Source organism: Alligator mississippiensis, chromosome 2, assembly GCF_030867095.1.
Source record: "Alligator mississippiensis isolate rAllMis1 chromosome 2, rAllMis1, whole genome shotgun sequence".
Taxonomy (NCBI): Eukaryota; Metazoa; Chordata; order Crocodylia; family Alligatoridae; genus Alligator; species Alligator mississippiensis.
The window spans coordinates 14,257,042-14,275,527 of record NC_081825.1 but is presented as its reverse complement, the minus strand read 5'-3'; the positions used below and the strand labels follow the sequence as shown (position 1 = coordinate 14,275,527).

General features: G+C 45.9%; 2 protein-coding genes across 3 annotated transcripts in view; one reads left to right on the top strand and one right to left on the bottom strand.

Moving 5' to 3' along the window:
- The window catches only part of SMYD1 (SET and MYND domain containing 1), a 44,507-nt gene extending 41,985 nt beyond the window's left edge, over positions 1-2,522 (top strand). For both annotated transcript variants that reach the window (XM_014607639.3, XM_006271500.4), the window contains one exon: positions 320-2,522. In XM_014607639.3, the coding sequence (XP_014463125.1) occupies positions 320-478 (159 nt within the window). In that variant the 3' untranslated portion in view covers positions 479-2,522. The remainder of the gene's footprint in view (positions 1-319) is intronic.
- An 8,680-nt stretch (positions 2,523-11,202) lies between these two features.
- On the bottom strand, positions 11,203-16,418 carry FABP1 (fatty acid binding protein 1). The gene is made up of 4 exons (XM_006262685.4): positions 16,292-16,418; positions 15,079-15,251; positions 12,043-12,135; positions 11,203-11,319 (listed from the first exon to the last, which is right to left on the bottom strand). The coding sequence occupies exons 1-4, from the start codon at positions 16,356-16,358 to the stop codon at positions 11,269-11,271; spliced, it is 384 nt and encodes a 127-aa protein (XP_006262747.2). The 5' UTR covers positions 16,359-16,418; the 3' UTR covers positions 11,203-11,268.
- Positions 16,419-18,486: the final 2,068 nt, after the last annotated feature.

Here is an 18,486-nt window from a genome sequence, read left to right as displayed (position 1 = left end):
TGTCAACATAAGCTAGCCATGTCTTCCCCACCACTAACCAGACTTGTCTGTCAGGAACACAGCTGGATTTGGGAGAGAAGATGTCTGTGTCTAGTCAGCCTTGAGCCTTTCCTGTGTGAAATCGAAACGTCCCATTTTATATGAAGGGCCCTTTGACAGCTATGCCCTCCACCTGGTCTAGCCTATTTAACTAGAGGCTGCTAGAGGTCGTGAACGAGAAGCAGCTATCCCATGTTTAGAAAATGCTTTCTTTGTTGATTTTGAGAACCGTTGTCACAGCTTTTGCTTCTTGGTCTGCCCTTTGATTGCATCCCTGCAGGTCATGCGTGTTCAGACAGAGATGGAGCTGCGCATGTTCCAGCAGAACGAGTTCATGTACTACAAAATGAGAGAAGCGGCCCTCCAGAACCAAAAGATCCAAGTCATGCCAGAACCCTCTGCTGAGGCTTCACAAGACCTCTTTGTCAAGAAGCAATAGACCCTGAGCTTGATATCCAATATACCTGTATTCTTGTAAGGGGTACAACATCAGCCACTGCTGTTCTGAATAGGAAGAGAGTGACGTGTCCTTAAAGTTGTTTCTAATGGCATCTAAAAACTCACAGATATGTAGGGAATGGGTCTTGAAAAATGGGTTTTTTTTCCTAACAGCTCAGAGCATCAATTAAGAAGTACTTTTCAGGAAATGCCTCTTGAGCCTAATTATAATAATAATAATAACAATAATATAATAATAATAATAAAAATGTCATTATAAAATAGCTTCAGCAATAATTCAGCTTAGATCCCATTCAAAACTACTTTCTTTTCATGAAAGGCCAAATCCTGAAGTCTTTGCTTAGATTTCCAATGAGCTCTTTCTTGAGCAAAACTTCCACTGGTGCTTGCCCCAGTGTACCAGGACCTCCGCAAACAGAGTATGGACTAGAGCATGTCTTGTCTGGGGAATTATTGAGTGAAAACAGAGTCAGGCCCTCAGGATTTGGCTCTTGAATGACATTTCATGTAAGGTCACTTTTCCAGCCCTTCAGAATTGATTTTTAGCGTAGTGACTAGCCTGGCAGATATAGCAGACTTTAGGAAGTGCTGTGAGCAGAGTGCAGATTGACTTGGGAGCTTCCATTAGCCAAAAAAACGTAGTTTTGAACTTTCTAAATGGGGATGACAGTATCTCAGTGGTTTTTTTATCACCACCTCAACAGGGTCGAGTCAGGTGAGGACAGTTATCAAACATTGTGGTCTGGAGTGGGGCCAACCCAGTGGCCAAAGAAGATAAGTAACAGAAGAGGGAGCTTTCATCACACCAACAAAGGGAGTGGGGAGCTGTGGGAAAGACTCCTTCCCCAGACAGGGGGTGGGTGGGAGCTTGGTAGTGGAGAAGAGGGGAGATGTTCTCCCCATTACTCCTACTTACCTGAAGTCCCAGTCCTAACCCAGCCTGCAGCACTGTTGGTCTGATTGGTTTGGGCTCCATTTATGCTAGCTGACTGAACTGGGTCCAGATGACCTGCTTCATTATCATTGTTCAAACCTCATATGTCAGTTAATTTCTGAGACAAGTGCAGATCGGGATGAATGCCCAGAACTGAGTTCAATGCACTTTGATTGGCTAGTGGATATTAGAGCTAGTGTGGAGTAGGAATAGACCACTGAAAAACTTATAGGGTGTAGGAGAGGGGACAAAACTGGTGATTCCTTTAGGGAGAGGTTGACATGGGTTCTTGCTGATATCTTCCCTGAGTATTTGCTTTGGTTTAGGACAAGTCTATCTCAGTGGGCTTTCTGTACATTGGGAAGGAAAAGGGTTTAGTGCAATGGTCATCAGACAAAGTTCCAAGACAGTCTGGTTTGCACGCTTGCCTCTACTCCTGGATTTGGGCAAGTCAGTTAACAAACCTCTTCAGTCAAATTCAGGTGAGACTCCAACCTCTGGAAGGACTGAAACGAAATGTAAATTATAGTAGCTTACATTCACCATTATACCTGATCTTCCTCCTCTGCAAAATGGAGATGACAGTACCCATCATGCATGAGAGCTGGGAAGAAAAACTAGATACAGGTGTGCCAGGGCTAAGCTTTGTAATTTTTCACCACGTGGAAGAGGCACAGCAATTGGACATGACATGGACATCGCCAGCTTTGCTGAGGCTTTTATCAGTACAGTGTCTCTTCTACCTTACTGTAACTGAAGCTGTAAAACACATTAGCTTACAAAGTCACTAACCTCCACTGTTAACACATGGCCATGATGCTGACATGCAATATCCTTAAGACTGGCTTGAGTTCTGTACAATGCAGTTAGCAAGTCATGTCATTTCTATTTCATTGTTAAAAACATTAAAACCAGGATTTCTAAATGAAAAGATGCATTCTGTCTGCTTGAATTGCAAAATCAAATTGGTTTACTCGTTAAATCTTCAATGATGTGTAGTATGGAAAGTTTAATCATAGGTTCAAGATTTTTCTCACTATCCATGACCAGAAAAAGCTAGCGAAATAAAGCCAAATTGAATTTCATGTTATTCACTTCTTCTTGTGTCTCTACACCACATTTGATCATTTTATTATGCATGCTTTTGCCCATTTATTGTACTTTATCAGATCTTTTGTTGTACATGTGCCTTTGAGCTGTGGGCATTGCAGCAGGTGTTGCATAGCCTAAGGCTGATCAACTATGTTATTCACTGACTTTGCTGGAGTTATTCCAGACTTAGTTGGTTGAATGGAAATGAGATTCTGTCCTATAGGATTTGTAGGCTGGACTTTACTATTCATAGTTTCATAGTTGGTAGGGTTGGAAGGAACCTGAGCAGGTCATCAAGTCCAACCCCCTGCCATGGGCAGGAAAGAGTGCTCGGATTAAATGACCCTGGCTAGGTGATTATCTAGCCTCCTGTTGAAGACCCCCAGGGTAAGCGTGAGCACCACTTCCCTAGGAAGTTGGTTCCAGCTCCAAGCCGCCCTGACTGTGAAGTAGTGCCTCCTGATGTCTAGCCTGAATCTACTCTCAGTCAGCTTATGGTCCTTGTAACTCCCGGTAGTGCTCGGGGGAACAGGGAATCTCCCATAGCCTGCTTGCCCCCCTTGGCCAGTTTGTAGACCGCCACCAGATCCCCTCTCAGCCTTCTCTTGTGGAGGCTGAACAGGTTCAGGTCCCATAGCCTCTGCTCATAGGGCCTGCCCTGCTGCCCCCTCATCATGCAAGTGGTCCTCCTCTGGACCCTCTCAATGCTGTCCAAATCCCTCCTGAAGTGCGGCGCCCAGAACTAGACACAGTACTCCAACTGCTGCCTGACCAGTGTCGCTTAGAGGGGGAGGATCACCTCCTTGGACCCACTCGTGATGCATCTATGGATGCACGACAAGATGTGGTTAGCCTTCCTGACCGCATCCCCACATTGGCGCCCCATTTTCATCTTGGAATCAATAGAGATTCCAAGATCCTAAGACTTAATAGATGTTCCATGGCTTGGTCTGAATTTGTGCCTTGCTGTTGCTATTGGTTGATGGTGTTTGGTATTTGGCCTCCAGTCTGACCAATTCCTGGTGATTCAAGAGGATGAAATTCCTTCCTGACCCCTAACACCACATCTCACATCTTGGATCATGAGCATTTCTTGCCTATCACTATCATGTACAACTATTGATGTTATTAGCAGGGCTGGAGGGCTCAGAGCAAGTGTCCTACAGATGAAGACTTGAACACTGGGAGATAGAAGCTTTTGCAGGATCATGGTGCGGGGGAGGTGCTGGGCACACATACAGACTGGGTTGAGAGAAATTTGGCTTTTTGGAGTACATTGTGCTCTATGTTCAGCTATGATGGGCTCCAGTGTTTATAGTTTGACGAGCTTTAGTTAAAGCACTTCTGTTGTCATTTTGAAACACAGGGATGCTGAATACACATGACATGGAGGCTGCTGGCGTGTGCTAATTAGCACGCTCTGGCAAACTCACAGCAGACTTGATGAATTGCAGTCTGCTCTGACGTGTGCTAATTCGCACGCATCGGAGCAGAGCTCTGTCACGTGTATAGATTCCCCAAGTTCTCTCCTCTTGTCCCTATGTTGCCCAACGCTAAGTGGTAACATAGGCTGTGTCTGTCTATTCTACTACCCTCTGCTAGCCATAGCACTGCTCATCTGGGAGAGCTAATAGGTTTACTTCAGAATTTGGGATGTCTATACACATGCAGGGCAGGCATTTCCAAAGGTGCCGTAACTTTTGTGCTGTACTTACAGCGCTCTAGGTGCAGCGCTTTAAGACTTAGTAGATGTTCCATGGCTTGGTCTGAATTTGTGCCTTGCTGTTGTTCTGTAGAGTAAGAGACAGGGGGCACCGGATGCTGCACAATGCAGCCTGAGGCCATGGGGAAGCCCCAGTTAAATACATGTGCAATGAAGGCGAACTAGGCAGGCTTATAGATTCATAGATTCATAGATGTTAGAGTCGGAAGGGACCTCAATAGATCATCGAGTCCGACCCCCTGCATAAGCAGGAAAGAGTGCTGGGTCTAGATGACCCCAGCTAGATACTCATCTAACCTCCTCTTGAAGACCCCCAGGGTAGGGGAGAGCACCACCTCCCTTGGGAGCCCGTTCCAGACCTTGGCCACTCGAACTGTGAAGAAGTTCTTCCTAATGTCCAGTCTAAATCTGCTCTCTGCTAGCTTGTGGCCATTGTTTCTCGTAACCCCCGGGGGCGCCCTGGTGAATAAATACTCACCAATCCCCATCTGTGCCCCCGTGATGAACTTATAGGCAGCCACAAGGTCGCCTCTCAACCTTCTCTTGCGGAGGCTGAAAAGGTCCAGGTTCTCTAGTCTCTCCTCGTAGGGCTTGGTCTGCAGGCCCTTAACCATACGAGTGGCCCTTCTTTGGACTCTCTCCAGGTTATCCGCATCCCTCTTGAAGTGCAGTGCCCAGAATTGCACGCAGTACTCCAACTGCGGTCTGACCGGCGCTCGATAGAGGGGAAGTATCACCTCCTTGGACCTATTCGTCATGCATCTGCTGATGCACGATAAAGTGCCATTGGCTTTTTTGATGGCTTCGTCACACTGCCGGCTCATGTTCATCTTGGAGTCCACTAGGACTCCAAGATCCCTTTCCACCTCTGTGCTACCCAGCAGGTCACTTCCTAGGCTGTAGGTGTGCTGGACATTTTTCCTCCCTAGGTGCAGCACTTTGCATTTCTCCTTGTTGAACTGCATTCTATTGTTTTCTGCCCACTTGTCCAACCTGTCCAGGTCTGCCTGCAGCTGTTCCCTGCCCTCCGGTGTGTCCACATCTCCCCACAGCTTTGTGTCATCTGTAAACTTGGACAGAGTACATTTGACTCCCTCGTCCAAGTCGCTGATGAAGACATTAAAGAGTATCGGTCCAAGGACCGAGCCCTGCGGGACCCCACTGCCCACACCCTTCCAGCTCGAAACCGACCCATCTACCACGACTCTCTGGGTGCGACCCTCCAGCCAATTTGCCACCTACCGGACTGTGTAGTCATCCAAGTCACAGCCTCTTAACTTGTTCACCAGTATGGGGTGGGATACCATATCAAAGGCCTTCCTGAAGTCTAAGTATACGACATCCACCCCTCCTCCTGTGTCCAGGCGTTTCGTAACCTGGTCATAAAAAAGAAACTACATTGGTCAGGCACGATCTGCCTGCCACGAACCCGTGCTAGTTTCCCCTCAGCATAATTTGTCCTGCTGGGCTCTCACAAATGTGAGCCTTGATAATTTTTTCAAAGACTTTACCAAGGATGGAGGTGAGACTGACTGGCCTATAGTTGCCCGGGTCCTCCTTCCTCCCCTTTTTGAAAATGGGGACCACGTTGGCCCTTTTCCAGTCCTCTGGGACTTGGCCCGTGTGCCACTAGCGTTCAAATATTCCCGCCAGTGGCTCTGCAACGACGTCGGCCAGTGCCTTCAGCACCCTCGGATGGAGCCCATCCGGGCCTGCTGACCTAAAGGCATCCAGTTCTTCCAAGTGCCTCTGCACCATCTCAGGATCTACGCATGGAAGTCTGGCGCCTTGCTGCTGCCTCTCTACAACCCCAGTGAGAGACTTGTCGTGTCCCTCGCTTAGGAACACTGAGGCAAAGAACTCGTTGAGGAGTTCAGCCTTGTCCCCCCTGTCTGTCACCAATTGTTTCTGCCCATTTAGCAGGGGTCCTATTCCTCCCTGGGCCTTCCTTTTACTCCCTATATATCTAAAAAACAATTTCTTGTTGTCTTTTACTTGGGTTGCCATCCTCAGCTCCATGGTAGCTTTGGCCCACCTAACTGCCTCCCTACAAGCATGAGCAGAGGAGGGATATTCATCTTTGGTGATCTCTCCCTGTTTCCACTTTTTATGTGCTCCCCTTTTGGCCCTTAGGCTGCCCTGGATTTCTCTGGTCATCCAGGGAAGCCTCCTGGCCCCTTTCCCTCGTTTGCCTCACTCGGGGATCGTCTTGCTTTGTGCCCGAAGGATCGTTTCCTTTAGGCACAGCCACCCTTCTTGGGCTCCCATCCCTTCAAAGCTCCTACTCTGCAGTGCGTCCTTGACTAATCGCCTGAGTGCATTGAGATCAGCTTTCCTAAAGTCTAGCACTTTCACCCTACTAGTTACCTTACTCACTCGACGTCTTATGGTGAATTCTATTATTAGGTGATCACTGTCCCCCAGATGGCTATCAATCTGGAGGTCCCCTACCATGTCATCCCCCGTTGCCAATACCAGATCCAGTATGGCATTCCCCCTAGTGGGACCGTGTACCTCCTGTGTCAGGTGGAGGTCCTGTACACAGGTTAGAAACCTGCGTGAGCGGTGGGACTTTGCTGTCTGTGACTCCCAGCAGATGTCCGGGTAGTTTAGGTCCCCCATGACTATCGCCTCTTTAGCTTTTATGGTCTCCGAGAGTTGCCTCAGGAGCCCCGAATCTCTTTCTTCCCCTTGGTGTGGGGGTCTGTAGCAGACCCCTACCACCAAATCCCTTTCTCCTTGCCCCCCATGTAGCCTAACCCACAATCCTTCTACTTCCTCATCCTTGGATTCTGTCTTGATGAGGGTTGATGTATATTGCTCACTGACATAGAGCGCAACCTCTCCCCCTTTCTTCCCCGACCTGTCCTTTCTATACAATCTATAGCCCTCAATATGTACCACCCAGTCATGGAATGAATCCCACCAGGTCTCTGTTAGCCCCACTAAGTCATAGGTGTTTAGTGCAAGCAGGAGTGCTAGTTCATCCTGCTTGTTCCCCATGCTCCTAGCATTAGTATATAGACATTGAGCCCTGCAACTGGTGCCTTTGCTGCCCCCCCGCTCTGAGTCCCAAGGGGCCCCTTATTTCTTACCTTCTCGTTTCTTACCTGTGCCATAGTGCTGGCCTCCCCATGGCTTTCAGGTTCCCAGTGCTCTCTTTCTTCAGGCTGGGCTGTCCTTGTGGGTGCCACATGGTTTGGTGGTCCACAGCTTCCCCCACCCTCATCTTCCCCTCCCCCCGACTTCAGGCAGAGGCACAATACTGAAGTTTACATTTAAAACACATACAAAGACGTTTAATTGAGGCGACTTTGGTCATTTTGGAAAATTCTTAAGTCACCCGTATGTATTAAGTGACAGCTTTAGAACGCTTTTAATGGCAAAAATTGCCACTTGTATAGGCACCTGGTGACTGGAAGTATATGCTATTTACAGGCAACCTTGGCCTCTTTTAGCATGTCTCTGCAGATCATTCCTTCCATGTACCTGAAGAAGCAGACACAGATATAGTCCTCTGCCTGACTAGCCAGGAGGTTTTTGGGACTATGTAGAAGAGTATCCTAAAAGTAACTGATACTGTTATTAGAGCTGTGGGAACCAACTTCAACCACCAGCACAATCAGCAGAAATTCATATTTTAATCAAACATGATATGAGTTTTCCCCATGGCAAAAGGGAGGTGAAAGGAATAATTCTCCTCTTGTTAGAAGGCTCATGTGAAACATGAATCAAGTAGAGCTTGGGAACAGAAGTCTTACCTCACATCCCTGATGTCAGCAGCGAGCAACTCCTGAGTTTAAACCCTGCCCTTGCCACTTCTTTGTCTTGACCAAGAGGATGATAATATTTACCAATTGTATAAAGGTGTTGGCAGAGTGAATTAGCTAAAAGTTGTGCAATATGCAGGAGATTAAAAGTGCTATGTGTAATGCTAATTGTTTTATTATGCCGGCTCCAAAGAGAGCTAGTAAAAAAATAAAACAATTTCTGGTTGCCAGAGCTGATATTCCTTTGGGCTAGGGTCAGGAAAAGTTAAGCCAATTAGATACCAGATAAAGATACTAGGGATCAGAAAGTTGGACTAGAGAAGGTATGAACTTTACAAGCAATTTGAAGACAATGAGTTTGAAAGAATAATGAGATTTTAAAGAACAAGTCCATACTGTATTATTGACTACCTTCAAGGTAATACGATGCTTTCAAAGGTGGGAGATATTCCTCTTAGGAAGCGAGAGGCATAAAAGTTCAAATATGGGGAACATGTACAGACGTCTCGATTGTTTTCCTAATCTCAGCATTTGCTTTTTGTATTTCTAGCTGCTGTAGTTGCAAAGAAGATCTCAGAAACGTGTAGCTGAGGCGGATTGATCTGCCTGAGTTTGCAGAGTCTGAAGCTAGCCCTGAACTATTGAATTCCTTTTAACACGTGACAAAGGCCATTGCCAGAGGAAAAATTTGAAATATTGACATTGTTAACTGTTTTGAGGCCCATTGAAGTACGTAAGGGAGTACCATGTGCTGAGGGTCTATACCAACATTTCCCCAGGTGTGAGCTGTCGCCTTTTGGGGCGTGAAAAAGACTAATGAGGGAGAGTGGTTATGGAAGATGTTTGCATTAAGTCTGGAAGGGCTTTAAAGCAAATGGTAGAGCTGCAAGGTGAAGGTATGTAACTGTTTCTAAGAGGTGGGAAGGGGTTTGCCTGGAGGTATGTTCAGCATTAAGCCATTTTGGAAACCCTATCTTAATCAGAGAGTCAGCTCCCACAACTGGAGACTGAGAGCAGCCATTACTGCTTTTACCCCATTAGGCATCCATGTAAAGTCTCTGAACACACTCATTAATACTGGAGAGACTCCTCCATAGTGTCATAAAAAATGAGAGCTGGAAGAGACTGCAGGAGGTCATCTAGTCCAACCCTCTGCACAAAGCAGAACCTGCCCCAACCAGATCATTCCAGGCATGGCTTTTTCTAGCCAGGTCTTAAAAACCTCCAAGGATGGAGACTCCACCACCTCTCTGGGTAACCTGTGCCAGTGTTTTACTACCCTCCTCAGGAGACACGTTTTCCTAATATCTAACCTCAACTTCCCTTGCTGCAACATGAGACCGTTGCTCCTTGTTCTGTCATTTGCCCCCACTGAGACCAGTCCAGTTCCATCCTCTTTGTAACCCCCCTGCAGGTAGTTGAAGACTGCTATTAAATCCCCCCACCCCCTCACTCAGCTTTCTCTTCTATAGACTAAATAAGCCCAGTTTCCTCTGCCTCTCCTCAGAAGTCATGTCCCCCAGCCCTCTAACCATTTTTTGTTGCCCTCCACTGGACTCATGCCAATTTGTCCATACCCTTTCTGCAGTGGAGGGCCCTAAACTGGACACAGTACTCCAGATGTGGCCTCACCAGTGCTGAATAGAGGAGAATGATCACTTCCCACGATCTGCCAGCAATGCTTCTACTAATGTAGCCCAGGATGCTGTTAGCTTTTTTGGCAACAAGGGCACATTGTTGGCTGATATTCAACTTACTGTAACCCCCAGGTCCTTTTCTGCAGAGCTGTTGCTTAGCCAGTTGGTCCCCAGCCTGTACCAGTGCATGGGATTTTTCCATCCTAAGTGCAGGATTTTGCACTTGTCCCTGCAACATTAAGCAACACAGTTCCATCCACCCTGGTAGAAGAACAGTGCTTGTGGGTGTGCCAGGTAGACTGTTAAAATAGCCAGGCACTAGATTAGTATCTCTGTGTACACCTATGGATGCCTATTTTATGTGGAAGATGCTGGCTTGACATTGCCAGGGGATAGTCTTGTATTTACCTACAGAAGCAGAAGCAGTGAGCAGCAGCAGTAGGCATCAGCTCAGACCAGGATGCACCATTTTCAAGCAGGAGGCTAATCTGGGCATTGCTGCCCTTTCACATTGTGACTGCTCTGTTGATATTGCTACCTAACACCTTCCAATTGGGGCAGTGGCTGAGACAATTTCTACTGCCTGTATATGTGTTTGAATTGCAATATACCCATGCAAAGACCACTTGCCTTGGGGAGGTGGGGGGGGTGGGGAGTGAGGGGTGGGACTGAGTTACTTATCCCTGGTGGAGTTCAACCTTGCCTTGTCACTCAGGCTCACATCTTGGGATCTCCTGGATCCTCTGCTGCACCTGGATCTTCAGGAATTGGCTGTGGCTAGGAGTGCCTTTCAACAAATCTATCTGGTGAGAAGTCTGAGACCCTTTCTTTCAGACTCTGACCTGGCCACCATCATCCATGCCTTTGTAACCTCAAGGCTGGGCTACTGCAATGCTCTGTACATGGGGCTGGCCTTGAAGACCATCTGAAATCTGCAGCTGGTGCAGAATGTGGTAGCTTGCCTTCTGACAGGGGTGGTTACCAGGAACACCTAACCCCAATGCTCCAGGGTCTGCAGTAGCTCCCAGTAGGGTGCAATTCAAGGATCTGGTTTTGACCTATAAGGCCATAAAGAGTCTGGGCCCTACATACTGAAGGGATTGCCTTCTCCCTTATGGCCCAGCATGATCCCTAAGGTCAGCTGACAGCAATCTTCTACTACTACCAAGTCTGCTTGGCAAAGATGTATGGAGGTCATCCTCAACTGTTGCTCCTCAGCTCTGGAAATCCCTCCCTGTTGAGGCTCGGAGCCTGAGCCTGGACATCTTTCAGAAGCACTGTAAGAATTTCCTAATGGAACGGGCATTTGCTAAACAAAGCTGAGATGAGATGCTGTTTAGGATGTCTCTGTTTTATATTGATATACTAATTTCCTTTTAAGTTGTATTGGTTCTCTTGGGCCTCTCCTGTTTTTTTAAGCAATTTTGTTTTCTTACTGCACGTTCTCCTGAGCTCTTCTGAGGACGGGCGGTATATACATTGAACCAACGAACAAACAAACGGATGTCGTGATAAATGAGATGCTAATTAAAACAATGACAAAGGGGCTTTAATACAAATTATACTTTACTGGATACATTTTGCACAGTAAAAGGATAGAAACACAAAGGGCATCTAGATTCTCTTGCTGATTCTTTTGTAGCTGATGTCTCCCTTGGTGAGTGTCTAAAAAACAAAGAAATGCAAAACACAAAGCTTCAATCTCTTGTTAAACTAGTGAAAAGGACCTTGTCCTGCAAACCAGACTATGCCCTGCAGGTCTAGGCCAGGTACAACATATTTGATTTGAATTGCATAATAATGTTGAAGTAGATTAAAATATTCTAAAATAAGAGCATACAGTTTAGCTCTGCCTTTCCTGAAATCATTCAGCTGAGCCTCCCTTTTTCTGAAACAGGCTTATGTCCCACTGCTTCTGGTAATTATGACAAAAGCCATTCTCCAGTTACATGAAACCTTGATGATTCACACTTTTCAGTGTCTCTGTTGTCCTTTGATGGTGACGGTGTATTACATAGGTTGTGCAGTGTGTTTACAATATACATTATGCCTTCAATGATCGCTTGATGGATACCTTTTTAAGAGCACCTTGTAGAAGCTGGCCATTAATGAAACCACACGCATACACCAAGCATAGCTATAGAATAATGAATTATTTTACAGTATTATACATCACTGGCCAGGTTTTAAGTGGCTGTTAATCAACATAGTTCCACTGAGGTCAGTAGAACTAAGCAAGCAATCTGGCTTAATGTATAAACCAATCCTCTATGTCAATACTTCTGTATTTTGTTAGCTATTTGCTCTTACAAGCTCCATAAGGAACTCCAAGGGTATTCATCACATGCTGTAAGCGATGATTTTTTTCCAATACTGTCATGAACTTACACTGGTGAGAGTATCTCCATGAATTTCAGTGACAGATTTGAGTCCTTTCAGCTCTGCAACTAGCTTGTTGTTCCCTTCCAGATGAACAATGGTCTGTTGAGGAAAGGGGAAAAGAAAGGGAGACATGAACATTATCACCTGTTGCATAAAAAACAGATTCGATCTATTTTGCCAGCTCATGTGCCTATCTAATGATTCACTCCTTTGGGGACTGGTTAGATTCTGCCTTCAAATAAGGTTTTCCCATTTATTTTCAGGGTTTCCTAGGAGGAGAGGAAGATTATGCTGTTGGGGTGTTGGATATTGCATATGCAGATTTGTATGCATGGAAATTGCTTTCTGTCACAATGATGCACCAGAGCAAAGCTTCTTCAGATAAATCGAACCAGAGTCATTCCTGAATCCGTGATGACATGCAAAGATTTCTCTGGTCATTGCAGACTATGGCCCAAATTCTCCAAGATATTTGGCAACTAACTCCCATTGAAACTGATAGGAATTGGGGACTTCTGAAGTGTTGCTCCATCCATCAGTCAATGGTAGCAGGTACCAGACTGACCACCACCATCAGCTACATTATCAGAGACCCAGAACAGCAGAGCTTCTGAGCACTGCTCCATCTATGTCTCTCACCCCCAACCACTCATTCAGAGGAGAATTTATCTGACTCTCCCTGCTCCCTCACTTTCCCTGGCCCCTCTCAGTCAGACAACCAACAGTACTGCTAGCTTGTGCCAGTGATGGGGGTGGTTTCCATGCTCCAATTTTTTCCTCCATTGCAGTAAAGACTCCATTACAGTCCAGGCCTTCCAGCTATTCCCCCTCTGTTTCTTGTCTTTACTTGTTGTCTCTTGCTTTATATACTTAGGCTGTACACCCTTCAGGGAAGGGGCTTTTTATTAGATGCTTCTCCCTAGGCACATCTACACATGCAATTAATGTGCATGAATAAACTCTTATTTCTCTGGAGTTTATTGCCCCCTGGAGCCATGTCTTCACATGCACCTGGGACTGAGAATGCTGAGCTGGACTGGAGCAGCCCCAGCTGAGGGGGTCAGCCTGCTAGCCTGGGGCTGCTCCCCCTAGTTCAATGTGCTGCAGAAGGGCTGGCTGGGGCATGAGGGTGCTTCAGCACAGGGATAGCCAGCAGGCAGCCCTCACACTGAAGCACCTTTGTGCCCCAGCCAGCTGGGGCAGCATCTTCACTTTCGGTACTGTGGAGTTTTTTACTCTGCAGCAGAATAGTTCTTGTGTCTACAAGTACTATCCTGCTGAGGAGTAAATTCCTTTAGTTCAGCCTAATAGGGGTTCATGTGTAGATGCTGAGATGTTTACTGTGGAGCTAATTAGTCTACCGCGCAGTGAATATCTCAAGTAGTCATGCCCTCTGACTCCTATTTGAGGCCTCTGGATGCCAATGTAATCTAAATAAAAACAAAAAAAAGCAGCAACTTTAAGCTATTACCTACCTCCAGTGGATCCAAACCAGTGTTGCAGGCAAACAGTTGGCATCATTGCCCACCGCCAGCCATCTAGGTCCCCAGAGATAATCATTCTACATTGTTCTTTTTATTCCCGCCCCCGCTTGCATTCTTATTACCTACTTTGTAAGGTAGACTTCTGAATGTACCTTTAGGTTAGAGACATTCTCATTGCACATTACACTGTTAAATAACTTTTGTTGGCAGACAAGATGTAGTATAATGTGAGACTGGGGTTACAGAAGCCTAGGAATTAAGCTTGAATAAATCCAATGAAACAGAGATAATGGCATATTTAAAAAAGAAATGTGTCTGTGTTTTATAGGACTTGCTTAAGTAACCCCTTAGTATATGCCATTAGATAATATAATACCACTGAGAGCTGATATTCCATAAGTAAACCCCTTCACTGGGAAATCAGTGCATCACCTGCTGGAACTGATTCATGGAAAATAAAAATGTTACTATAGCAACACTTGCAGACAATTTTCCTTGAGCTCAAATGGCAGTGTCCTGTGCTTTGAAGCAGATGGCCATGTCTCTGTCCTCAGTATATGGAAGTTATCAGTGACATATTTATAAGGAGCATAGAGATTTGCTACTTTTACTGCAGCTTTTGAAACTCCCCATAAAATCACCAACTACGGAGGCAGAGAAGGTGAAAGGTGGATTTCGCTATTGGAAGAATCTTTATGTCTAGCGAACCACTGTAATTGTCCCTTCCTTGTCAGGAATGGGAGTTATCCAGCTTAAGGACTATCCACCCAAAGCAAACAAGAAAAGAAGCTGCAGCTCTTAGAGGAGATGCAGAATGGGTCCATACTGCCTGATTAAGAGGGCAGGTTAATGGTTTTATGACTGAATTGTTTGTGTGGCATTTCATCATCACTTTTTAATAAATGAAAATGGGTTGTCAGAATGCTTTCAAAGGTACCTTCCTATCTTGCATCCCGCATTTTGTGTGGTGTCTCTTATTTTGTGTGTGTCATTTCAGACATCCTGGGTCTGATTTTCCAATGGGCTGATTGATGAGCTGCAACTAAGTGTCTTGTGACAGTGAGATGTCTTACTCCCAGGAGAAGCCAGGGAGAAGTGAACGGCATGACTAGGAACCAGGCTTTTCTGGATCCTCAGACCTAATTGCTGATGGCCATAGGTCTCTGTTAAAGACAAGAGGCCAAATTCTCCACCAGCAGTAATGGGTGCAGTTCTTCCTATTTAACTATCAGAGAATTTAACCCACCAGCTGGCAGGCCTCCAGGTCCATTCCCAGTGTAGCTTTTGGATGAGCAAATGTGGGACTCACCTGTGTTAAATGAAAGGGGAACAAACTCCTATAGGTCTACCTTGTGAAACGCTAAGAAACAAAGCCTTTGTAAGGGGTGTGTTGTTATCAGCAGGTAGCGTCCCTGAGAGGTTGTGAAAGGGCAGGATCCAGAAAGGGCAGGGTGCCTCTCACAGGGGGGTTAGCATTCTCAGGGGCCTCAGCACCCACAGGAGGTGCTTGGTGACCCACAGGCCCGAGCTCTAGACAAAGAGAAAGCCAATGGCCTACCTTGACCTTCTGTCCCGTCAGCATCTCCATCTCTGTCTCCTCTCCAATAGTGAACTCATTTTGCAGTACTTTGCTGCCCGTGGTCACAGTGAACTTGAACTTGTTGCCATCCTGCACAATTTCTGAAACGCTCTTGATGTCCTTGCCCTTTTCAATCTGTTCCTCAGGAAGTCCTGACCAGAAACAAAAGCCCAAGACTTAACAAAGACCCCAAAGGACATTACTACCAGGGAGGGAGCCAGCTCTCCAGGCTCATGAAATTCACCCCAGTGAGGAGTCTTCGACTGTTTACAGGGTGGCTTCAATGAGAAGCACAATTCCTACGTTACCGCAGGAGCAGAAGTGCAAACAGTCAAAGGTGTGTGTGTGTGTGTGTGTGTGTGTGTGTGTGTGTGTGTGTGTGTTGGGGAGGGGGAAGGAAATAATACATGGACACTTATACATGGACATGGAGGCTTATCCCTTGTCAGCTGGTTAGGCAAAGGGAGAAAGTCACTGCCTTCCCCCAAACATCCAAGTGGAAAGAAAAGATGCAGCATCTTCATTCTCTGACTGAGCTGAAAGAAAGTGAAGAGAAAAGAGCAGGAGGAGGTAAAGGGATAGTGGAGATCAGAGGAGAGAAGGACTGAAGGGAATGGATGGAGAACTGAACAGGTGATGTGCCCCCAGGAAACCCTGGTGGAAAGTCCCAGACATCCTAAAGCCAGCTTTCTGCTGGAGCCATGGGATCTGAGGGTCCATACCACATGAAGAGCACCAGTTGAGATGCTCTTAGCCTAGTGTCCACATAGATGGACTCATGGGGACAGCTGCTAAGTTGGCATGAAATAACCTTTGCTTCGCTGACTTCAGTGGCAAGTCACCCCAGCTGAGGATCTGGTCCATGGGTCTTAAGACTAGCAGAGGTCTTTGTGGTTACATTGTCTGACCCCCCCTGCCTACCACAAGCCATAGAATTTCACTCCATTTTCCCCCTAATTTGAACCATAAATCACAGAGACTTTTCCATGCACATAGTCTTGTACATCTGATTTCTCCAGCTATGTTAGTGATGCCTATTAATGCACATGAATATATAAAGACTTACGACAGTAAAATTAGTATTAGAAACGAAAAAGAAAGTCCTTGATGTCTGGACACAACAGAATCATTTTGGCTAACCATGGAAGCTACAACAAGATAATAAATAAAGTTACAGTTATCTGGCACTTACCAAGGGCTTTCATGAAGGGCTCAAAATTTTCCTGGGACTGGAGCTCATATTTTCCAGTGAAGCTCATTTTGGAGATGTTACCTATGCTCCCAACACAAGAGAAAGCAGCTCATGGATAACCACCACTTGGCTTTATAAAGACTTCCCTTGAAAGTTGGTCAGAGGTAACATGATGATGTAACTGCTTTATGATCTTGCTCAAACATTAACGGATGTTGGAGCAATGGTCAGGGATAAACTCTGAGATATGGCCTGAGGCTTACCACATGGGAGTGGGTTATTTTTCTTAAAAGGAATCAAATTACACATATAAGAACATGCAAAGAGGCATCAGCAGAGACATTAGAAATACATGTAGCACAGAAAGATCTCCTCCAGTGAGAAGAAAAATAATTTAGCATAAAGCCCTGGAACTGCATGCAGAGGCTGGCAAGATGGTAGCCAGCTGGGTGCGGTTCTGTGTGAAGTGCACTGGTTCATACACGTTTGGTGTGAAATCTTGGCACAAAGCAGAATGGCAGTCTCACACCTCCACGTAATGCTAGGTAGGATTAAGGTTGTGTTGCAAGCCGGCATCATCACTGGAAGTAACAAACCAGTGAGTGTGCTCCAACAGTTCAATGAAGAGAGAAATGAATTTGAACCAAAACCCTGAGCTTAGACTCAGAGAAGCTTAGTTTTGGATCCAAACTCCCTTATCTTGCCAATAAAGCTGAGTAGGTTAACCAAGGGCTGGTTGCTAGCAGGCCAGTGATGATGGCTGGCTGAAGATGTGTGCTGCTACAAAAAGCAGGCAAAAAGAAACGAAAAGCAGCTCAGGGGAGTTGTGGAAACTCCTTCTTAAAGAGGCTGGATAAACTGCTTTTGACTTGGAAATGACATGTCCAGCATCTCGGGAGGGGGTTTGATTAGTTACTGGATGACCCTTATCCCTGCCAACCCTATCATTTTATAAGAAAATAACAAACCATCACTAAACCATCCCTGTCCCCCACAACCAACTAGGGGGAGATTTCTGGACTGAACTTTGCATCTCTAAATCATTGGATTATGTTGGGGTCTTCCAGCTGCCTCCTTACTGAACTGTTGCATGTTTTATCCTTATAAAATTCTGCTGAGAAAACCCTTTTCATGCTAAGAGCAACGCCCCAATGTAAACCCTTTGGCTGGTGTCTCCCTGAGCTCTACATGGTGGCCAGGCTTCCAGCCCTCACCTGTGGGACTCTGCATTGCTTTACTACTTTGTCTCTGTGTCTGCCTCTTCCTACACCCTCTGACGATTTTTTCCATTGGCCTTATTTTTTCTTTCTGATCCAAGTCCATTCACATCTTTATGGTTCATCCACATTGCTCCCAACTGTGGGAACACACTCCTTATCTGCTAGGTAAACATTAGGGCTGGCTGGAAATCTAGCAACTGTTTTTTCTTGGAGAAGTGAGTTTTCCAGGGCATGTCCATTTTTGAGGCTGCATCTGCTTTCCTTAAAAAAAAAAAATAAAAAATTTGACTTGTGTTCAAAAAGCCCAATGTCACTTTTTTTCCCCAGTTTTCAGCCTAAAATTTTCATTAAAAAAACAACAAAGGTCCCTTTTTAAAAAGAAAACCACCTCATTTTTTGACCAGTTCTAACAACCATCCTCTTTACATCCAAACTCCAACCTAAACCTGATGGACTCCATGAGACCTTTCAGGGAAACCCAGTCAAGAGAGAGGTAGCTCTTTTTTGTCTTTGCACAGCTGGGGCATGAGAGCCTCTGTCTGAGCTAAATAGCCTAGGATCCATGGAGCCTGGTTCAACAGTCACACCAGCAGAAATCCTGATGGGGAGGCTGGAGCAGTGAAAATAAGCTGGAGAGAAGTCAATGGATCTCATAGGTCAAGTAGAGCTGGTTGGATGTGGTCATTGATTTGCTGATTGAGAGCATTCCCTCTCCAGCTGTTGTCAGAAGACTTCCACCAGAATCCCCTCCTGGCTGGAATTAAACTCTCAGGAGAGCTGGGCGCAATGGGCCTTGCTGGTGTAGCAATCCATTTATAACTCCTTTGGCCAGCATCAACCAGTCTGGCCCTCTAACCGATTTGGGTAGATGGCCTCCAGGGGCAGGATCCATCTTTTGCTGTGCACAGCACTAGTGGGCAATAGTTTGGAGATGCAACTAATAAAGATACACCTGCCACCTCTGTGAGAGAAGGT